This window comes from Python bivittatus, unplaced genomic scaffold (genome assembly GCF_059951505.1).
Source record: "Python bivittatus isolate LINGU-HERP-01145 unplaced genomic scaffold, Pbiv_v1 ctg000080_np1212, whole genome shotgun sequence".
NCBI classification, from domain to species: domain Eukaryota; kingdom Metazoa; phylum Chordata; class Lepidosauria; order Squamata; family Pythonidae; genus Python; species Python bivittatus.
In genome coordinates, this window is record NW_028277035.1 from 31,710,375 (window position 1) to 31,732,323 (window position 21,949).

At 45.9% G+C, this 21,949-nt stretch overlaps 1 protein-coding gene across 2 annotated transcripts in view; it reads right to left on the bottom strand.

The window, feature by feature from the left end:
* The window catches only part of PITX1 (paired like homeodomain 1), a 52,529-nt gene that overhangs the window by 16,813 nt on the left and 13,767 nt on the right, over positions 1-21,949 (bottom strand). For both annotated transcript variants that reach the window (XR_015794775.1, XM_088133764.1), the window contains exons 3-4: positions 11,205-11,354; positions 5,767-5,972 (exon numbers count right to left, since the gene is read on the bottom strand). Coding sequence is in view for 1 of the 2 variants with exons in the window: in XM_088133764.1 (XP_087989890.1) it covers positions 5,767-5,972; positions 11,205-11,354 (356 nt within the window). In the remaining variant the exon portion in view is untranslated. The remainder of the gene's footprint in view (positions 1-5,766; positions 5,973-11,204; positions 11,355-21,949) is intronic.

Genomic DNA, 21,949 nt, shown 5'->3' on the forward strand with positions numbered 1-21,949 from the left:
ATCTTTTAGGAAAGGCTTTCAGTTTGTTTTCATAAAAATCCAGGGATTCAAGTACACAGGAAAACCACCTCATTCCTCACCCGAAGCAGTACACAGTCGCACTGGTTCCGCGTCCTCTAAGAGCCGCAGGCGTCGGCCTTAGCCACGTGATTCCTGGGGGAAATAGCGGCCCGCGGAACTGCCTGCATCCCTCGTGGGTTAGGATTTGATCGGCGTTGGCTATCGGCTAAGGCAAGCGGGCGGAAAAAGCTGTACGTTAGGAGCAAAAATCAGCCAAACTAGGAATCCAGCTGCTCCCTGGGAGCGCTCTTTTCCTAAAGGCACTCTCAGAAACAAAGCAGCTGCTATGTAATTCCGGAGGGACTGCCCTGCAACCCTAGGCCTGCCTGGATGGAAGTACTGTACTGTGAGCCCCATTGAAGGTGAGGCCACGCTCACAGGATTGTGCGTGCCAACTCTGTCCACTGTATTACCAAGTTCTTTGCATATCAAACGCGTCTGCTAATTTGGGGGGATGAGAACAAAACGGCAAGTTTCAACAAGAAAGAGCAGGAGGAGGGGGAAAGAATTCGCTGCAACTCCGCGAGAGAAAACGCGGGAAAAGCGGAAAAGCAGCCTGTAATTCACTTCTCAGAAAGTACTTCCAGACAGCGATTTCCTGAAAATGAGGCTTTAAACGTTTTAATGTCGGCCTCTAGACATTTTGGAAGAAAGACCTCTCAGCAAATTTGGCCGTATTGAAGTTTCAGAAAAAAACAACTACAGAAGAGTTTGAGCTAAGATTTGGAAGGAAATGGAGTAATCTATTGATCTCCCCCCCCCCCCCCCACCTTCACACAATCTCGGGGTTGGAGGGAGAGATGTGGACTATGGAATTGAACTTCTTGGTAGAGGAATCCAAATTAAAGCATTCTGACCAGATGGCTGTCTACCCTCTGTGTGAAGACATCCAACATCCCACATCATTTGGAAGCGATCCTTCTCTACTGTCGCCAAGTCCGGCCTCCACATTAAATGATTAGGGTCAATAACTTTGCATGAAGTGCTCCTTCCTTATAGTGCAAACCCATTAAGTATCATGACACATCAAGGACAGAACAAAATACAGCCCCATTGATCACAGCAGGGTTTTAACCCTGTAGCAATTAATTAGAACATATACTGAGTAAATTGGGGATGAACAAAATGGGCCAAATGGCATCAGCTGGGCTTTAATACATAAACTTTGGCTGGATTGTGCCAAAATTAACCAAAAATGTATATTGCTGCAGTCTTTTGGGGAAATATGCCTCTTTAGATGTACTCAGAATGGGAACTTCTCGTTGATTTTGAGGGGTGAATGTGAATAGGATTGCATCCTTAATTTCTCTGCTTTTGCTGCAAAACTGCCATCTTCCTTTCAATATACAAAGTCTTGCCTTCCCCCCCCCCCGTATTTTATCACAAAAGCCCTTTGCCATGCAATTTTTAAAATGCTTCATCAAGAGGCAGCCCCAAGGCCTTTTTAAAGGAGGAATTTCTCCCACCCCTGCGCGTGGAGTGTGAGCTCATCAGAAGTATAATTCAGGATTTGAAAGGATCAGATGGTTCACTATTTTTTTCTTTAAGGCAGCATAACTAATCAGCTGAAATATAATGCTAAGCTTAGCATTTTAGATTTCTGTGCTGACTTCAAGGGACAGAAAACAGTGCAGGAAAGAAAATACATAGAATTAGGATGCAGCAAAGGGGGCTGGAAGAAATGCTTGGATAAGCCATCTGCCCTCAAAGTCTCAGGAAGGCCCTGGGCAGTTGCTCTGAGTTCCGTCCAATTTACTCCCAGTAAGCAGCTACAGGATTGGAAGCCAAGGCTGCCTTTTTCCCAGGGAGAAAAACTTTATGTAACTCAGTGGAACTTAATTTCAGTTTTGAAAGACACAAGAATAGGCTACAGTTCTAATTTTCAGATGATAATGATGAACCTCTTGATTTCCCTACAGCCTGATGCCTAAAGCCACTTAAGCCTCTGGCTGTCTGCTAGTATTTGGGTTTTGTTTTGTTGTGTTTTGTTTTAGCAATGCCTTTTCAGCTACTATCAGAACTTGGCTTCTGCAGATCCCATTTGGGGGGCAAATTTGAGGCTCATACATTGATTTTAAGTAGACGACAAGAACAGTCTGCAATCTATGTGGACTTAATTAAGCTGTGATTTCCTCCCAAGTCTCCCAAGAAGATCCGTGATATAAAAAAAGCTAAAATACTCCAGGCTGCTCTTGGAAAAAACTTCAGTAGATCTTTTTTCCTGTGTGTCTCAATAAATTATAGGGAATCCTCAATAACTTTTTATCTCTGGAATATTGTCATACCTTTAGGGTGATCTCCAGTTAGAGTCTATTAAATCAGTAACTACTATATTCAACTCAGTAGTTAAATACACCCACACCTTCAGCAGGTGTAGGATTCATTTGCCCTCCTGAAAGCATAAAGCAAACTATGAAATTGAAGGGAGGGAGACACATCCCAAAAACCAATAAACCAGCATACAAAACAAGCAAAGAGAATGACTAATAAAATGTCGATCCTGCTTGCCCTGCAGGTTATTTCTGCCACTGGTTCCCTTGAAACAAACAAACTTGAGCAATTCCTGACATTGCAGGCAGGAAATCCATGACAATCAGCTCGGCAGCCATGACTGTCTAGAAACACTTAGTTGATTTTGGAATCTCAAGTAACTCTGCCCTCTTTGCTGATTTTAATCTGCCTCTTGCCCACGCTTTGGAGGTTCTATCGATTTTAACAAAACCCATTACCAAGCAACTGTTCTTATGCAAGCATACATCACTCCATTGTGGTGAAGTGATGTATCCTTGCATAATCTCAGATATCTCAGAGTCTGCATGAATTAAGGGGCACATAAATTCATATATAGTAACTGGTTGTTAGTGTTAAAATGATCAGTACATTCCTGTTAAGAAGTAGCTAAATATCAGTCCAAATACCCGCCTCTCCCTCTCCCCCCAAAATGTTACTTCTATTTCATTACTCCTTCCTGGTTATTTTTAAATCATTGGCACAGCTCTCACACTTATACAAATAGATACATTAATACAGCATTCTGAAGGCAATACACCTAAAAGCCTTCATTTCACTAAGATTTACTTCCATTATTGGGCACAATTCTGCCCAAATGTTAGCACAATTTTATGGCCATGTCAGACAACACAGTAAGCTGTGGTTTGCTTTATCATGGTTTATTGTATTATTCACAGTTGGATATGTCACACAACTGCAATACACAAACCAGAATGATTAGATTCACACAACACATTAAACTTCAAAGAAATGCAGTTTAGCTTAGTATGTTGCTGAATCCTGCCAGTATGCGTGTGCTCAGTTTTCCAGTGATTGTAATGGAATTTGTCTGTTCCTACCTTTACTAAAGAGTATGTTGTTAAATGCACACTGACACTGCTGTCTACTCAGTAGTGTAAGTCTCATTAAGCATAGGCTTACTCGGTGTCACTATGAATAAGATTACAACCTAACTCTCTCACTGAATTTTTATTTCCTTTTTTCCCAGTCCATAACTATGTACAGATCCTTGAAATTAAGCCCTACTGACTGGCTGGATTCGCCTGGATATCTTAGGGCACGGTGGGGGGGGGGGGTGTTGACTGAAAAGCCTTTGCCCATCAAAGCAACCCCAATACTCGCATTTTATTTATAGCTACATTTTTGGCCACGTCCTGATTAATCCAGGGCTTAAACCCAATATCTCCATACTGTAGCTCCATCGAGGGGTCAATGTCTGAGTCATAATGGGATCTTCGGATTCTTTTCCAGCCATGCCAGCCAGTCTCGTAATCTGCATCTTTCATCGCACGTGGACACAAAGCTGCCCCGAATCTTTTCCTATTCGCGCGTCTCCTGAAGTTTCCCATTTACAGTCAGAGCTAAACTCGCATCTCTCGAAATCCACGGAGAAACACTCACGTGCGTCCCCGAAGCTTCCTCGCCCTTTTAGACAAGGAGGAAGCGGGACCAAAAAGGTTTCCTCGTTCACCTGGCTTTCGGAAAAAATCTACGTGTTTTTAAAGATTCCTCCTTCCTATGAAAAAGAACGCATTCATAAAACCCACCCACCCGGAGGCGAGTATCTTCTCTTCCTCCACCACGGTCGCCCGAAGATGAACTAGAATTTCTGTTGTTATTAAATGGCTGCATTTCAACAATCCAGGGAAGAACAGTAAATCCTGGACAATGTGTGTCTGTCCTGGCTAAATTCTGATTTTCCCAGGCCACCAAATAAATAAATAAATAAGCTTGTGACCCTACTAGCATTATCTTAGCAAGGCTATTACTTCAAGGTAATAGAGGGGAGGTGGGAGAGATTTCATTTCCAAGAAGCCATCTGAAGAAGCACCTTTTCCCACCAGGAATTGCTGATTAAGATTGTCATTCAAGATCTGCTCACCACCTCGCTTCTGAAAACTGCCAGGGTTGGTGCCTAGAGGGATTCTCCCGGGAAGGCTTAAGCCCCGTTTGGATGCTCCATGCAGTTCTACGGAAGCCCCGATGGGATGGGATGGGATTGGATTGGATGGGAACTTTCTTCAGGACTAACCCACCACGGAATTGCGCCGCCAAGATTTAGGAGCATGCATTGGGCGTCCCCTTTGGCGGATTTGGAGAGCCTCGTTGTCACATCTAAGGCCTGAAAATGTTTGGGTCCAGAGGGTTGGATCCAACAAATAATACAGGATCCAACAACTAATCAAGAAATAATCCTATTTAGAAGAGACCCAATGAAATCAAGGAGACTTATCTGTGTGGACAACTCGGCTCACTGATTTCAGCGGCTCTCCTCTAAGCAGAGCCTAAACCTGGATTTAACTCGCCGTTTTTGTTTTAAGTAGAATTTCTCCCGGCTTCGCCACCTGCTCTCTATAGTACATCTACTGTACTCAGAAGGAATGGTGAGGTGCCGGTAACCCTTGAGCTTATTTCAAAGTAAGTGGGTTCAGAGTCACCGTTTAGACATCCTGGCGCGCAAGCAAACCTCCGTGAGCTTTCGAATAAAATGCGGGGAGAGGAGGCGCCCGAATTTAGGCAGCAATTCAGTACCACATGCTTGTGCTGTAATCGACGCCCGATAATATTGGAATGCCAAGAGGGGAAATAACCCTCGCTGTGCTCCAAGGGGCCTTCCCCCCTATATCTGCTCACAGAATTGTTGCTTTTATTTCTCTGTGGGCTTTTCCGGACCTGAGAAGCTTGGAGGCGTTTCAAATGCGGGGTATGCAAAGAGAGGGAGGAGATACACGGACTATCCTTTCCCTGATCAGGCCTTTATCAGGACTGGCCTCCCTCCTGCCCACTTTAAACACAGTCCAGCGGTTCTTAGCCTCGGACGCTGCACCAAGAGGGCTGCGCGCGCAGATTGAACCCGCGGGCCTCCTCCGCGCCCGCCACCCTGCCGCGCGGAGACCTAGCCTCTCGCGCGCCCGAACCTCCGGCGTTCGGAGGGAAAAACCTGCAAGTAAGCCTCGAGGCTCTTTCGCTCCCACCGGATTTCCCTCCCGGCTTCCTTGCGCCCGAGGCCGACACGGCTTACTCGAGGGAAACCCAGTGGGACAGGATGGGCTGACTGCCAGTCAAGGCCCGCTCCCAGACAGCCTGTACCCGGGAAAGGTGAGGGACTGCGACAGATTCAGCTCGAAGGACAGCGGGGCAAGGGACGGGGTGACGAGGGAAAGCTTTGGAAAGGTGACCGCGGAGGTGGCTCACCCTGACTCTGGGCTCCGTGAGGTTGGTCCACACCGCGATCTCCTCTCTCATGCTCATGTCCGGGTAGCGGTTCCTCTGGAAAGTGGCCTCCAGTTCCTGCAGTTGTTGGCTGGTAAAATGAGTCCTTTGGCGCCTCTGCTTCTTCTTCTTCGCCGGGTCATCTGTGCTCCCCTCCTCGCTTTTCTGCACGCCACTTGGCTCCTTTTCTAGAAAGAAAAGGGCCCAGGAGATGGAGAGCAAAATAAGGATTGGTTGGGGTATTATTATTAGTATTAGTATTAGTATTTTACTATTATTATTAAAAAATCAAAGGACTTCTAGGCTTTTTAACCCAAGAAACCGCCAGCAACCCTGCCCCTGCAAACAAGCTGACTAATTCAAAAGTCTGAATTGCTGTTCTGTAACCCGAATCTTCCGTAAATTATACATCATTTCACAGCAGCGAGAAGGCCTGGATGGGAACCAGCTCCTCTGTTTCAAAAAGTTTGAAGTTTGGAGAACAGAGGGTTTTTCCATTACAAAAACAAGGACCAGAGATAATCTGGAGCTGGATCTAACAGTGCTATTCTGTATAGAAGATTCAGAAAGCTACAAAATAGGGAAAAATACTTTTTAAAAATTACTTTACAGTATTACATGTAATTAAAAAAATAAAATTGGGATGATATAAAATTTCATTTACAAATCATCTCAGAATCTTTGCTGTCTCTAAAAATAAGAAATTCAGTGCTCACTTTGGTTGTCTTGGGGCATTTTTCTATTATGCTGAGTGTTTAAACTTACAAAGATTACAATATACACTTCTCCCAGGGGTGATATAACAATTTAGAGAACAAACTTTTTTTTTTTCATAAACTGGAAGAGTGGGAGGAAAAGACAGGGGTAGTTATACCTTGGGAATTTGGAACTTCTACCCTCAGGATGAGTTTTCAGGAGTTATAAATATGAGTTTCCATATTTATATTTAGTTAAAATGATATAACATTAAGAAAACAAATTTTCTGTTTAAGCTTTTGAGATAAGGAGATTGTATAAATTTGTTTTTTCTCTGTTCGAAAATACAAAAGATGCATTTGTACATAAAGCTCCCCACAAAACATAAAATGTGTTTGTACGTTAATGGCTAAAGTTTGTACAAATTCGTAGTGACACACCCATTGTCATGAAGACCATGCCCTCAATCTAATCACTGAGGCAAATGGGGGTGGGAAGAAATCAGGCTCCAGTCAAGATCAGACCTCAGTCAAGCCCCAACCTTCATAGGCTTCAGGGCAAGAAGTGTGATGGTGCATTTAGCTCCTATCTTCAAAATGCATGGCAGTTTCCAGATGCAAACGATTCACATTAGTTCAGAGCATATACTCACTGGTTAAATCGACTGAAGGTTGCTCCCACTGCTTGGAGGGAATGAGATATAGGGATAGTTAAGAATATCAGTGTAATTTATCTGTGTAACTGAAGTGAATTGTTACAGAGTATATGGATACTCTTCTGAGATATTCTTCTGAGAGCCAGTTTGGTGTAGTGGTTAAGGTATCAGGCTAGAAACCAGGAGACTGGGACTTCTAGTCCCACTTTAGGCACAAAGCAAGCTGGGTGACCTCAGGCCGGTCCCCCTCTCTCAGCCCTAGGAAGGAGGCAATGGCAAACCACTTCAGAAAAACCTTGCCAAGAAAACTGCAGGGACTTGTCTAGGCTGTCACCATGCGTCAACACTGACTCGAAGGCGCATGCACACACACACACACACACACAGAGGATATTGTACCATCTAAGGCTTAGATCCATGCCTCCTCAACAAAGTGTAGCTGAATTCAGTGGACCCAACTTCTGAAAGAACTTGCTATTCAATTAAACATCTCAACAAGTCAACTAAATATCCCTTAATGCTAAGACTTTTATAACGAAATTATATTCAAACCAGCCAATTTGCAGCCGGATCTTATCTGCTATATAAATCCTAGTGAGTCTAATGGGACTTGGAAAAGAATGCTTCCTGAGATGACTTAAGGCAGAGTCTTCTCAGTCCAAGTACTCCTAATTAAATTGCTTGTGCAACCGTCACTGAAGTAGTATAGGCTGCAACCCGGTGGAGAGGCTTTTACATGGAAGCAATAATCATTCAAGCCTATCGGACTTGCATCCAAGGAGAAAAGTTCAAGGCTGAGTTAGCATTTAAAGAGGATTAATAGATTCATTCATCATGATGACACAACTCTGGATATGCAATCAATTTCTAAATTGTTATTATGTAAGTATTTCAAAAGAGTATTGGAAACATGCTTGTGTGTGTCCATTTGCAGTTTGCATATACTGTAATTAGGACTACACAGAGCCTTCTATGTAGGGGGCTCCAGCTGACCTGGCCAACAATCCGCAGCATTTGCTTTCTTTAGTTGCCTGCTTAAAATACAACGCATGACTCAAATTAAAGTGTGTAGTAAAGGAATTGTGGGTCTCTGTCATGTATTTGAAGAAAGTCAGAGGGATTTTTTAAGAAAATATTCTCTTTTTCTCCCTCCCTCTCCTGGTGTTTAGCAAAGTCCCTTTTTTGATATTTATGTATTGTCATATGCATCTATTGTATTTGTATGCTTAAATAGGCCTAACACCCACAAGCCCCATACACATTAATATTTATACATCCTTTTTATATTGAAAAGTCAAACTGTAGGCATGGTTCCTCCAAAAATAAGCTCTTTATGTTCCCCTGATTTCAGCAGATTATAAAAGTAAGTACTTCACTTCCTTGCTGAAATGAGAGAGGAGCTCAGTGGCTTAATTTCTGCAAGATCAGATGCCACATAAAAATGCAGAAATTATTTATGCCTCTTGAAAGAAAGAAAAATGAACAAGGAGCACGGGCAGACGCTGATGAGATTAAATTCATATTGATCTGTGTGCACCAAGCTGACCCCGAATCTACTGTTTGCAAATAAATAAGTGATCCCATAAGGTATTGGGCGGCTTCATTGTATAAATCAGCTTGGGAGGCTATTCTGTATACTGAAAACCCTAAATAAATGTGCTATAATCCCCCCCCCCAGAACAAACAGTTCCGAGGAACACCCAAGGTGGTCTTCTTGCAATGTGGCTTGGACGACCACTCTTGGTAGGGAGCAGCTCGCAAAGCCAACGACGCCCCCCCCCCCGCCAGACCCGCCGACCTTGGTGATGTGCAGGCAGTGACTGTCGCCTCCAAGCCAGGCCCCCTTTCCTCCCTACCCACCAAGGCCTGACCTAGGCCTCGTACAACCCACACCTTTTTCCTAGCAGGGCCAAGGAAAAGGGGGCTCAGCTCGGGACCAAGTTGGTGGTGACTCGGCTCTTCTTGAGGCCGGAGCTGAGGGATGGCAGAGGGGAAACTGAGGGCGAGGTGGCAGGGAGCCAACCCGCCCCAAGGCGACCTTTCCAAAGGTTCAGCTTCTTAAGTCCCACCATCCGTCCCCAAGGGGGGTGGTAAGTTTAGCCCTCCTCCACCCGTTTGGCCTTGCCCGGCTTCTCCGAACAGCCGTCTTCTCCCTTGGACCTCGACTCGGCTCCAGAATCATTGCCCAGACCAGCTTAATTTGGATTGGCCTTCACGCTGTTTTCCACAGACAAGAAGTGAAAGCTGAGCTCGGATGGGCCTAAGCAAGGAAGGCGCAGGCCCTGCTCACCGGAGCCCTTTCTGCCCTTCGGAGCTAGGATTTAGCACCTAACCAGCAAGCAGACACAATCATAAGGACCCTCATCTTGCTGGGCAAAAACACGCTGCCGTGGCTCTCCTGCTGCTTGCAAACAGCTGCTTTTTTAAAAAAAAAAAAGCGATGACATGCCTTGGCAAGAAGGCGCCACTTTTTTGCTGGGGCCGCCCGAACCAGCGTTCCCTCATTTATCTGTGGACTCATTAAGAAGCCTAAAATTTATTTCTAAGGGAATCTAAAGGCAATGGTGTTGTTTTTCAGAGCAATCTGACTTGCCCTGTTATTGTTCAAATTCCCAGGCTCCTTTTAATCTGATCTCTAATATTAAAAATGAGCAGCGTTCCCTGTTTTATTTTTCCTATTGGTTCTGTAGGCATTACCAGAATGCATTTGATATCCTGGAGAAGAACTACTTCTCTTCACCCTTTTCTCCCTTGCTTGGGGAAATTATTTCTAAGCCGCAGTTATTAATGCAACTGTAAACATTACGCTGGGCTAGTCCCGGGGTAGCACAAGCCTAAATTCAGTGATAAACTGGGATTGACTTGCAGGACTGTGTGTTAAATTTATTTCAGTTTTAGTGAACTCAGATTTATTCAGTCCTGCATGGAGTTTGAAAATTGGGCTCTACTCTACTCTACTCTAATTTGAAAGTTAAGTCCTTTCCCATAATAATATCTACTATTTCCCAGAACACCTTTCTAGGCTTGGGCTGTCTCACCAACACACGAGTGTCAAGGTGCACACCAGTACAGCGACACCTCTTTTTTAGGTGTTTTAGTTTGCTGTTCACAACATAGATGGTGGGAAAGGAGAAGCATGAAGGATTCGCTCTGGGTTACGGTCTGTCATCGAGGCGTTGGTCTTACTCATTTCCAGTGAGTTAACTTTCCCAAGATTTTAACCGTGGAGCACTCAGGGGAACTTTCTCAAGCAAGCAGCACTGCTGTGCACATGTATGAGGGGCAGGGGGACGGGACGTTTTGGAACCCCCCCTTGCCCTGAAATCGAAGAGAACCACTTCTTCGGAGCAGAGGCTCTTTCATGCATTTACGGAGCAATTGCCAACGTTGGAGAGCGTAACTGGCGTTACTTCGGGGATGGCAATTTACGCCCGTCCACCTGCAAGTGGGGCTGATTAAAGGCGGAGGGAAGCTGCCGCCGGTGCCCTTTTAGAGAGCCCTCTCCTGAAAATGCCTCTCCTCGACAAAAACATCTCGGATTAAAAGCAAAGTCGGGAGGAATAAGAGTCTGCGCATTCCCTCGCCCGGGCCTGAAACGCTCTCCTTATTTCTCCGCCACCTTCTTCTTCTCCCGGGATTTTGATGGGTGCCCCCCCACCCCGCTCGACAGACAGATCCTTTTACATGTCTACGCTATCCAGACTGGAAAATAAACCCAACAGGACTGCCATGAGTTTTGAAACGTGCTGTAAAAACCGGAGCCCGAACGGAAGGCTCTCAAAGAAACTCAGGAGCTGCACATTTTCGGAGAGAAAGAATAAAAGTGCCCAGTTAGTCCGGGAGTCTTGAGCGCAAATGGTGTCACAACCGAGAGGGTGCGATTAATCTCGCCATGCCTCGTTCCCATGCCGAAACCAAGGAGTTCTGTGGCGCCCCTAACTTGCTTCTGCTCTGAAAGCGAATCCTCTCGCCGGATCGCGTCCTCCTCGACAGGGACTGGGGAGGGCAGGGGTCTTTCTGCCTACCTCCCGTAAACCGCGGCACCCCACCGTCACAAACTGAGTGTTACCTGGGACTTCGGTGTCCGAAGATTCGCTGGCCGAGTTCTCGATCGGTTCTCTGCCTTCGGAAGATCTCTGCAAATGGAAGCTGGAAGCCATGTCGTGGGACGCCTGAGGGGGTCTCAGGTTGTCGGGAAGCCTTTCCAAATTCATCCCACCTTTAAAGGAATCCATAAGCAAGAAGAGGGCTGAGTTGTAGCCTGCGTGCGTGCCTTTTTAGGTTGCGTGCTCTTGGCTTGCCTTTTATTTTAATACAAACTAAGAGAGAGGGAGAGATAGATAGGGAGATAGCTAGAGGCTGCCGAGGACGATTCCACCGAGGCTGGAAGAAGTCTGTTTTATTTATATCTTTATTTACTTTTAATCCACTAGATTCGGCTTGGCTGACTGTACAATAGGCACCGCCAAGCTTCAGAGCGCTCCGACTTCCAGGGGAAAGTGGCAACGGCGCCCCCCTTCTAGATAGCGGGGGGGGGGGGCGAGGAAACCAGGCGAGTCGCTCAGGGTGGCTGAGATTCAAGTGACCTGCCCTGGAACGAACGCCTGAAAGTTGAAGCAAGACTCCGCCCCCTCTTTCTTTCTTGCTTGCTTTCTTTCCTCCCTCCTTCCCTCCCCGCCCCCTTCCGTCTCGGAAAGTTCAAAACCTCCCCGTCCTCCTGGCTAATAGATCTCGTCCATCCAGCTCTCCCTTCGCCTAATGGAGCCGCCTGCAAGCTCTCTGTCCCAGCGAGCGAGCGCTCCCGAGGGTTGGCCTGGCGTATTTCTTAAAGGAACCGCGCCCGCTCCGCGTCGGCTTCGCCTCCCCTTGCCGCTCGCTTCTTTTCGTGGAAGAGCCGAGTTTCAGGAACGTGGCTCTTCTCCCCATAGTCAGTTTGATTCCTCTTGTCCGCCTCTCTCTTGTCCCCCCCCCCCGCCCCGCTCCAGAATGTGTGGTTCAATCCAAGGTCCGCTTCAGGCAAGGGGACTCCTGCTCCTTAAATCACCAGAGCCGGGGTGGGGGTGGGGGAAAGGGTTAGGCTCGCTCAGGAAGGTTTTCTATGGAAGCCCGTCTTACTGAAGCTCTCTCGCGTCTTCCTCCCGGCGAATTTTAGTCAGAAAGGCCATTTGTATCCATCCAGGTCCTACGGAAAAGCTCCCCAGTGGTTGCAGTGGTTTCTGGGCGCAGGATGAAGGTCGCTTCTGGGACTGATTGGGCTTAATTGCAGGGAATATGTGCAAGGTCGGCCTTCTATTCGACTGCTCAATTACGTGAATGATTTAGAATGCAATCTTAAATGCATTTACTAAAGACCATAGGACATGGGTCCGAATAAGCAAGCAAAAATTCAACTCTTTCAGTGATTGCACGTGAATTCAGATTTCGAATAAGTCAATTCTTCCAGATTTACTCTGAAGTATTTTTCGCATTGGTCAATAGGGCTTACTTCGGAGCGCCCCTCATTAAACTTAATACTTTTGAGTAGACCGTATGTAAGTTCCCTATAAACTACTTTAGAGATTGGGAGTAAGCTCCCAGGAAGCAGGGAAAAGGGGGGGGGGGAACCAATTCAAACACCTTAACTGCGCAGACTGGATCTCCTCTTTACCGATTTTCTGGTGGCGCGCAAACGCTGGCTCAGGGGAATTCCCTGCAGTTCTGAGTTCGGGGAGAGGAAATATAATAGTAGGATAGAGTGGGAAGAATTTGTTTTCATGGATCCCCGCCTAGTGTCTTTGGAAGGGGGAATCGAGACTTCAGGCCTCAGTGCTTTAACCACATCCCTCGGCTTCTCCAAGTCCGGGCGGAATATTTTTTTTTTTTCAAAACGGGGTGGATCTATTTCTACTATTTTTTTAAAAAAATACGCAATTTTTGGTGACATCCGTTAATATTATTGGTCTTAGTAAAGAGCCGTTAGATTTTATTTTTAAATCTGATCTGGATATTGAGGATCCTTTGCTTAAATGCGATTTTTCAGTTCTATAAATCTGGTGACAATCTGACAAATCCGTCGAAATAAATGGGATTTGCCAGATTCATAAACAACGCTCCGAAACGCGCACGCTCCTATCCCTGGATCCCCGCGGAGTTTCCTCTCAAACCACCTCGCTGCCAATCTAGGGTGCTTTCGCGTTTCACTTGGGAAATGTTTTAAAGATCTCCCCACCCTCGTCTGCACTCAACGGGAGCTTTGCCACAAACTTCTGGGACATTTAGGTAGTAGCACTGAGTCAACGCTCTGACCACTCTGCCACAGAGCGCTCGGCTGGCATCGTCGCAGAACTGACGAATTCAGAAGGACCGCTGGGCACTATATTCCTGAGCCCTTCCCTTTGCTTTTGTAGTTCTGGACCGATCCACCTCTTGGCTTCTGTTTTCGCACTACTGTTGGGGCGGCCGGGCTGCGGGTGTGGAGTCACTTGAGGGACTCCACCCCAAAGTGTTTATCGCCGGCCTGACCTTCCACCCCGCTCTAGCAGGCTGCTTGCGGGCTCCTCAGTTTGCTCGCGCGGGTGGGGGGAGCGGCTCTTCCCCCGAGTTCTGGCCCCTCCGTGCTGTGTGCAACTCAGCCTCGAAGGCGGAGGAGAAAGCCCTTGAGCTTAGACCCGCGCAGCGCAGCGCAGCGCATCCCTCTTAGACCCACAGCGAGTCGGTTTCCCTTTCAGTTCTCTCCCGGCGGTCGGGCTTGGGTCGCCGCTGCTGCCTCACTATAGCATCACTGAGAAGGCCGACCATTACACGGGGTTTCAGGGCGTGTGGATAAACCAATCTCACGGAATCTAGCATTTATAGTTCCCTTCCGTACAAAAGCCCAGCCGCGACGTTGGAAAGGCGGCAGCGCCCAACCCTTGGCTTCTCCGGCAACCGTGAGGTGCGCGGAGCCTCTGGCAGAACCCGCCAGCCATCGCTGTGGGATGTGACGTCTGCCTTCATTACTGCTCTCTCGCCACTGCAGAGCGCTCTAAAATCGCTGTTATGGAAATGCATCAGGATCAGGCTTTTCACTCTGCGCCCCCCCCCCGCCCCGAAAACGGGTCCATTGATTAGAATGGGTATTGGAGAATAAACATGATTTATCATGCTACTTGTACTTTCTTAAGAAATCTCTATTTCGGATGATGACATACAGAAATGTTTACTTTGGGTGCCTAAGGAAAACAAGATAAAAGGCCCACTGATCATCAGATGGGAAATATTGCCCCTGCTATTTTAAAGAACGACTCCACTGCACCTCCACCACTGCTTGGGATAGCCGACAATCGCTGTCTCTTGAACTGTCTCAAGGCAGACGTCTTTAGTGGTTCGGTTCATACATCGTACTAAGCCATGGCTTGTTTAGCTGTTGGCACATTTATTCCACAAGAACCTATGCCATAAATTATGACTCACAAACCGCAATGGCAAGAGTCATTAAAACATCTCTAAATAATAAGCAAGTAAATGTCATATTATGGCACAGCGAATTCTGTGAACACAGCTCTTGGGTTGAATTCATATTAAGTTACGTGAACTTAGTTCCTATGGATATCAGTGGGACTTAAGTCAGGAGCTGACTTCCCCCTCTGCTTTAAGAGAGGCCGGATTTCATCTAAATTACAGAGCAAACCCTCAGCCATTTCCATAGTACAGTACTACTAATTTTTAATGGTGTCTTCCCCAGCACCAAATACATTAATTTGCAGGAAAGGCCAAATGGCCCACGCTTGCTGGAAACCTTCCTTTAAAGTGTTTACTGGGGAGGGGATGGACACAAGACCATTTCTGTTCTGGGATCTTTTTCCCTTCTAAGTCTCGAGCGCTTGTCTCCAACTCTCCTGGGAGTGGAGCCTCGGAAGAACTCTAGCTCCAAGGCTGCCAGGCAGGAGCAAAGCTGATGTTTCCACTTTACAACCCACTTCTGCATGTGCAAAAAGACTAAAACATTACCCGAAGATCAGGTGAACTTCTCCGTCTGCCTTTTCTGGACATGGGACGGTGTCATTTTCAGACAACTTTTCTGACGTGGAGACATAGCATGGAATGGAGATTTCCAAAGAGGGGGAGAAGGGAGAGACACCTTTTCTTGAGAAGCCAACTTCTGTTCGTGGCATTCCTTAAGTCCGCTCTCCTTGAGCTTCTGCAGCATTATCTCCTCCTCACCCCCACTGAATGTGAGGGCTGAGGGCTGAAGGGCAGCCGGGCTGACTTTTCTTGCACCTACTGCAAAGCAAATGGCTTTTCAGAGAGTGCGGTTCAGTGCTGATCCACAGCCTAAGAATAACGTTGAGGGAGCTCCTCTCTCTGCTGCCCAGCCAGGCTCCTTCACTGCCCGTTTCCTTTTCTTTCTCCTGTCTGAGTCCAGCAGCACCGCCGCAACTGCGCTGGATGAGACTCCCATCTTAACCCCTTAACCAGGAGCGCTCAGAGGCTCCCTCCACATTCCTCCTTCCATGAGGAGAAACCAGAGGAAATCTGTCGCCAGAACCACTCCGGCATCAAGTATCAAAGGTGGTTCCAGAGCCAGAAGACCTGGTGGGAAGTTGTTCCCAGAGTCGCCTTGGGATCTGGGTCCCCCCTCCAGAATGAATTACCCCTCCCCCGTTTCTCCTGACAGTCATTCCCCCACATTAAAGTCCGGCAGTTCAAACCCAGACTTTCTAAGCCAACAACTGCCTTTGAGCCCTAAATAAATACACCGTATGTAGGTCGTGCTTTGGCTCAGATGGAAACAGAACTCTCCATAACGGTGCAGCGACAGGCAATGAGCCATTAATCCAGGGAGGGGGAGCCTGAGGCCCTTCAGATAATGGTAAGCCACCACTTCCAGAAGCACCACCTGGCAAGGCAATGGGGACCATGGGGCATTGCAAAACACCGAAATCTCTGCCTCACCCTCATCCTCCCGTTGATAAATCACAAGGCAGATCTAGCTCCACTAGTTAGAACTTATTCCTGGCAGCTTGTGCTCTCTCTCATTCTCTCTCTCTTCTGCCCCCCCACCCCATTTTCAGGCCCCAAATGGCGACCTCTGAACTTTAACGCTGCCCAGTATTTGCCTATGCTGAGTTCAGAGACAAGGAAAACCACCGGGGAGGAGGAGGAGAAGAAACAATTCCCCCAACTGAAGTGCTCAAATAATCAACAAACCAAACCACCCACTGTCAGTTTCGGTTAAACAAACTCCCAAAGTCCAGCTATTTCATCCTGGTCTTATTCGACCTCCTCTATTACCCCCCCACCCCCACCCCCCGCCCCAAGTGAGTAAGTGGAAAATATGTCAAAGATTGAAGATTGGGACACAAGGCTGGCAGAGCGTCTTCACAACTTTCATGAAAGTCCCCTGCTTCACAGTGGCCGCATTTATACAACCAATGAAGCTTGATTAGGGTTAGATTCTTGTTTAAATTTTTGGTTTTATTTTGTAAGGGCTTTTTTTTTTTGGTGGCTTAGCATATTATGAGAACCCATAAAACTGATTAATTCAGGAACCAAATTAAGGTAATGCCAAATAGTATAGCCTAAATTGACTTCTTCCCACAGACTGCAGTGGTTTCGGTGTGCCAACAGCCAGGGCTGGCCTTTGGGGCATGTCGAGGCCGCCTTTCAGTAAATGGAGCACAGCCCCAACTTAGCTGCCTCTCTACATCAGAAGTACCTGGAATAATAGCCCTTTTCATTTAATGAGGAAGGTGTGGTCGATGTGAGCATGTCACCTAACTGCACCATGAATTAAGCCTGTAGTGATCTAACCATAACACTGAAGAATCCTCCCAGAATGTCATGTGGGGATGGAGGAGAAGACACCGAGGGCTTCTTGGATTTCAGAAATCAGGAAGGCAGCAAGCTAGAAACAAAGCCCAGTGCAAAGTTCTGTAACGCCCCAACTAACATTTCGCTCAGCTTTCCCTTCACGCAGAGTTTCTCTCGTCTCCCTCAACAGGAGATCCTTCTCAGGATCCTCAGAGAATGCTGCTGTTTTCATGAACAGAAGTATCTCTGCCAGTGGATCAAACATCTGGAGGCCTTTGGAAAATAAATGCTCTCCAACTTGCGTTGGCCAACACTATCCAGGTCGGTAAATGCAGGTCAAGCCACGGTCATGTATGTCCTGACTTGGAGAAAGTCCCATTGCAATGAATGGGGCTCCCTTGTGAAGAGACGCCATTGGGGTTCACCTGTGTCAAGTTCCAGTCCTATTTCTTTTGTATCAGGGTTGAGCGGCAAAGTAACAAAGATGGCCCTAAGTGGGTTCAGAGTGTCCTCCCTTTGCCCATTGGCCTGCAGGGAAGGGAACCCAGTTCCCAGCAGCCGCTATCTGAGAGATAAACTTCCTATCTTTGGGTGAAGGAGAATGGCTTTGGAGTCTGAGGTTGCAGCTTTGAGGGCAGTTCTCTCATTTCCTGTCCCTGTCCCCCTCCTTTTGGGAAGGAGGAAGCTTTAGCACTTCTTATTTTTCATTCACCATGTTTTCTGTTCAGAACAGAAAGCCCTACCAGATCTAAGTGCTGCCTTTTCACTAGGGGCCACAACGCTCCCATCCTTCAGGGCTACCTGGGAGAATATCACCTGTGAAGCCGAGCCTGCCCTCCGGTCCTCTTTCTCTCTCTTCTCAACCTCAGGCTGCAAGGCTGGCCTCGCTGGCCTGCTTGGGAAGAGGCAAATCTCCGGGCCACGTGGCGGGGCAGCCTAGGCTGTGGATGAAGGTGGAAGGAAAGGTGGACCCTTGGGCCAGGGAGAAGGCTGCGGGGGCTGCTGGGAGGACCAGAAAAGCCCTGATACGTATCCAAAGCCAGGATGGCATAGGAGGACCTAGCAACCACAAGCCCCTTGGAGGAGCTCAGCTCTGGCTGCCCAGGAAGAAGGGGTTCATTTGTCTGGCATGTACGCGAGAGCTAGACTGACCAGTTTGTTCTGGATTTGCTTTTCCACATAGTTTTGTTAACTCATGATCCTAAACTTTACCCAAGTACAGTTGGGTAGGGGATTAGATAGGGTTGGATACAGTTGGATAGGGGATCAGGCACTATGTCTTATAGTGCAGGTGTGAATTCGGATACAGTACACTCTTCAATCAGGATGTATCTAATGGTTTTCAGTGGATGAGTCATCCTTATAGCAGATGATGGGTTTTCTAGGTCAACGCATCTGCAGGGTGACCAACTAGGAAAAAGCCATGATTGGAGGAGTGGCCATTCAGACCTGATTCAAAATAAGGACCTTTCTTGCGGCCACTGTGAAACTGACTTTGAAGTCCAGTCTTGCAGACAACAATAATTAGTATCAGGATGCCAATAAAAAGAAAGGGAAACATTTCTTAGTGAAGTAACATCTTATGATAGTGTCAGGTATCAATCCAGGCATTTTTGCAATCAAAATAAGCCTAAAAAGGTTTATTTAAGAGTAAGTGGTACTGAGTTCAATGAGCTTTACTTTACTTGTAATTCACATCTGCAGCCTGAATCTACATGGTGGTTTTGTTTTTTTAAGAGGAAATATTGTTTCAATGTAATAAAACAAAGGACCTGAATTGTTGAAGATCTCTTCAGTTGCTAGTGTGGTCTGCAAGAGTGCCTGGAATTTATTCTAGTGGGGCGAAGGTCAATATTACATGCAAGGCCAAGAGATCTGGACCAGTGCAAAAGGAGAAGGAGGAAATTCCTCTCTTAGCAATTATTCAGAAGTATATAATATATATCAGAAGTAGCTAATATATTTCTTATATTACAAGAGGAACATCACAAAGTTGGAGGTTAGCAGAGGTTTTTGTCATGTTGGATGTTACATAAGGGGGTGGGGGAAAGAAAAAAAACACAAGAAAAGAAAAAGTTGTTGGGTGTTATGAAAAAGCTGGACTTGCATCATTTGATTTGAACTATAGACTGCTGCAGATTTGGCTTCCTCATCATGTCTAAACCATTTCTCTCTGGTGTCTCTGCCATCCAGCATGGCAAAAAGTTCAGGTGAATTCCAAAGCTATAAGTATATTCATTCTTTAGCATTTCCAGATTAAAAATATATATTCAGTGGCACAGTTGGAAAAGCTACAGTAGGCCAACCTCCCCTGATCTTATGTCCTCCAGATGTGGTAGGCTTCAACTTCCATGTTCCCTCAGCCAGCATGGCCAATGGCAGGTTTAAGTCCAATCTACCTGAGCTCCCCAGGTTGGGGAAGGCTGGAGTTGAAGGACTGAGCATGATCAGTTATTAATGTGACTCAGTATAAACTAACTTAGTATGTTTGCATATTTACTATTACTTTAACTACTTCTACTATGCGATCAAAAAACTACCTTCAACTTTTGACAGCCGTTAAAAGATCAGGGGAGAAAAATAAGTAGATATTTACACAGTAAAGACACAAGAGTCTGATTCTCATGAAAAACAATTCTGATTCTTTAAACCTAATGACTGACCATTTTACGGGGCAAGGAGAGATGCACCATTTGGGGCATTACTGTTATTCTCTACAAGGATCCATGGATGTGTGCCCCAGTGACCACTGGGGCAAGCTAGAATGAAGACCAAAAGAAGCGTGGGAGAAGAGAGATGTAAAGTCCCTTATTATTCATGTTTGCTTCAGTTGCCTCCTTCTCTGGGAGGCTACCAACCTCTCAGAGTTGGCATAGGTAGTAATATCTCAGGATTAATACTGGAAGGTAGACCAGATAATTTATCATTTCAGTGTAACTCTTTGTAGGGATTCTCTGGATTTCATGATAAAGGCTACCTGCTCAAGGAAGAACAAGCTTGCAAAATCTTGCTTGATCTATTAAAATTAGGATCAGTGAGAATTAACAGATAAATCCCAATAATCCTGTCTGTGAAATTAGAAGACAGTTGATGCTGAAAATACAAAAACTAGGTAGAGAAAGAAGAGGGATATAGGCAGGGCTGGGGTAAAATTGCATAGTTAGTGCCGCTAGTTCCACTATGCTCTCATTACTGTAAAATGGACAGTAATTTGCTCAGGTGGGAAAATGATCTTGTCCTTGTTTCCTTTTATTGACTTTTCTTGTCCTCTTCCCCGCTATAATAAGATGCTGGGTAGTCAAGGGAGATGGGATTATACCTTCGCATGAAACTTGAGATCTTGCTAGCTAGCTCATTCAGAGGCTATACTACCAAATGGTTCAGACAACTGTGCCCCAAATGTGTTCTGAGCTGGTACCCAGCTCCTCTTTCTCCTCCGGATGCCTTCCAGATTGATCTATCAGCAGATCCTCTTTTTCAAGGACAAAGGTGATATTGAATCAGGAGTTCAAGTTTTGCTTTATTGTAATTTTTACTGAGATATTTGTAAGGAGTTACCAACCCTTCTTTTTAGTCTATTTTCCTGCATGGGCAGAAAGAATTCTATGCACAGCTTCTTTTGGTGCATAAAGATCCTAGAGTAACTCTTGCTGTTGCTAAGTTTGTAATTGTAGCCTGCAATATTTGTGCTTTGTTAATTGCAAAGTTGCCCAAGCATGAAAACTGGCCTTTTTACTATGTGTGCTATACTGTGTTTTTCTGTTGTTTGGGTACTACTACTACTGCGTACAGAAAGAGCAACAGGCTGGCACTAGCAGCAGGACTCCTTTTCCCTCCTTTTCCAACTGTCTAAAGTTATGCAGCATTTTCCATTGTTAGCCTGCACACGTGCGCGCGCACACACACAGATGGATCCATGACTTTCAGTTTTGTCTCCTAATGGAGCCTCAGGTTTGTGGCTTGGAAAAATGTTCCAAGCTAAACAACAAAACAACCGCAGTCAGTTGGTTATTAGCAGTTTTCGCTGAGTACAACAGTACAGAGCCAGGCTGCAATTGTCAATGCAGTCAATATCTCTTCTTCCCTTGCAAGCACAGCCTCATATCCCCAGCCGGTGGCATTAACTTGTCCTGGTAATGTTTTAATGTGGATGACCTCGTGACATTGTGTTTGTCTCATCCCCAATCTACAGTTGTAACTTAAAATTGCCTTTAGTTCTTCCTGTTTTAACGTAGGATTTTCCCTCTTCTCCCAATACAATTTCTGCTGTGGACACAATCCAACCATTCTGTCTTGGGTTTCAGGAGATGCCAGACATCTGCCTTCAGCAGTGGCACCTGCCCACGTAATACCTGAACAGTGCTTTTCCAAACACTTCTCAGGTCTTATGTGAGTTCCATGGAGACATGGATTTAGAAAGAGGTGGGCTGCACTTTATCACAGTTATCCAGTTGGGCCCTTTATTTTTCCTACATTTCTCAACCGCATTTCATCCTGAAGATGCTTGGTCTATGAATATCTCCTTCAGAAGAAAGTCACCTAGCTTCTTACAGTTCTGTGTACCTGCAGTTCCATGGATCTGTTGGAAGAAAAGAACTCTGAATTCTTACCTTTACATTTAATATCTGCACCACCTCTCTCTCTTTTATATATTGGACCAATCTGATGAAGTTATAGAGTTTAGAACAATGCATTTTATATACAGAACTGCAGGGAGTAGTCCAGGCAGTTACCAGGAGTCAACTCTGACTTGAAGGCACCAAAATCAATCAATCAATCAATCAATCAATCAATCAATCAATCACAAATGGGAAATATCCCAATCATTTAGATAGAAGGTTGGACCAACTGGCTTGCAAATAGCTGTCATTTGTTCCAAGAGCCAAGTGGCTTTGCATAATTGGGGATGGTACCCTCCCCCATATTTATTTAGTCACTATGATTGTGCATTGAGTGCAGATTTTTAAAAGCCTTCCTCAATGTAGTGCTTGTCTGAAATTGGATTACAATTCCCAGAATTCCCAGCCAACATACTGATTGAGA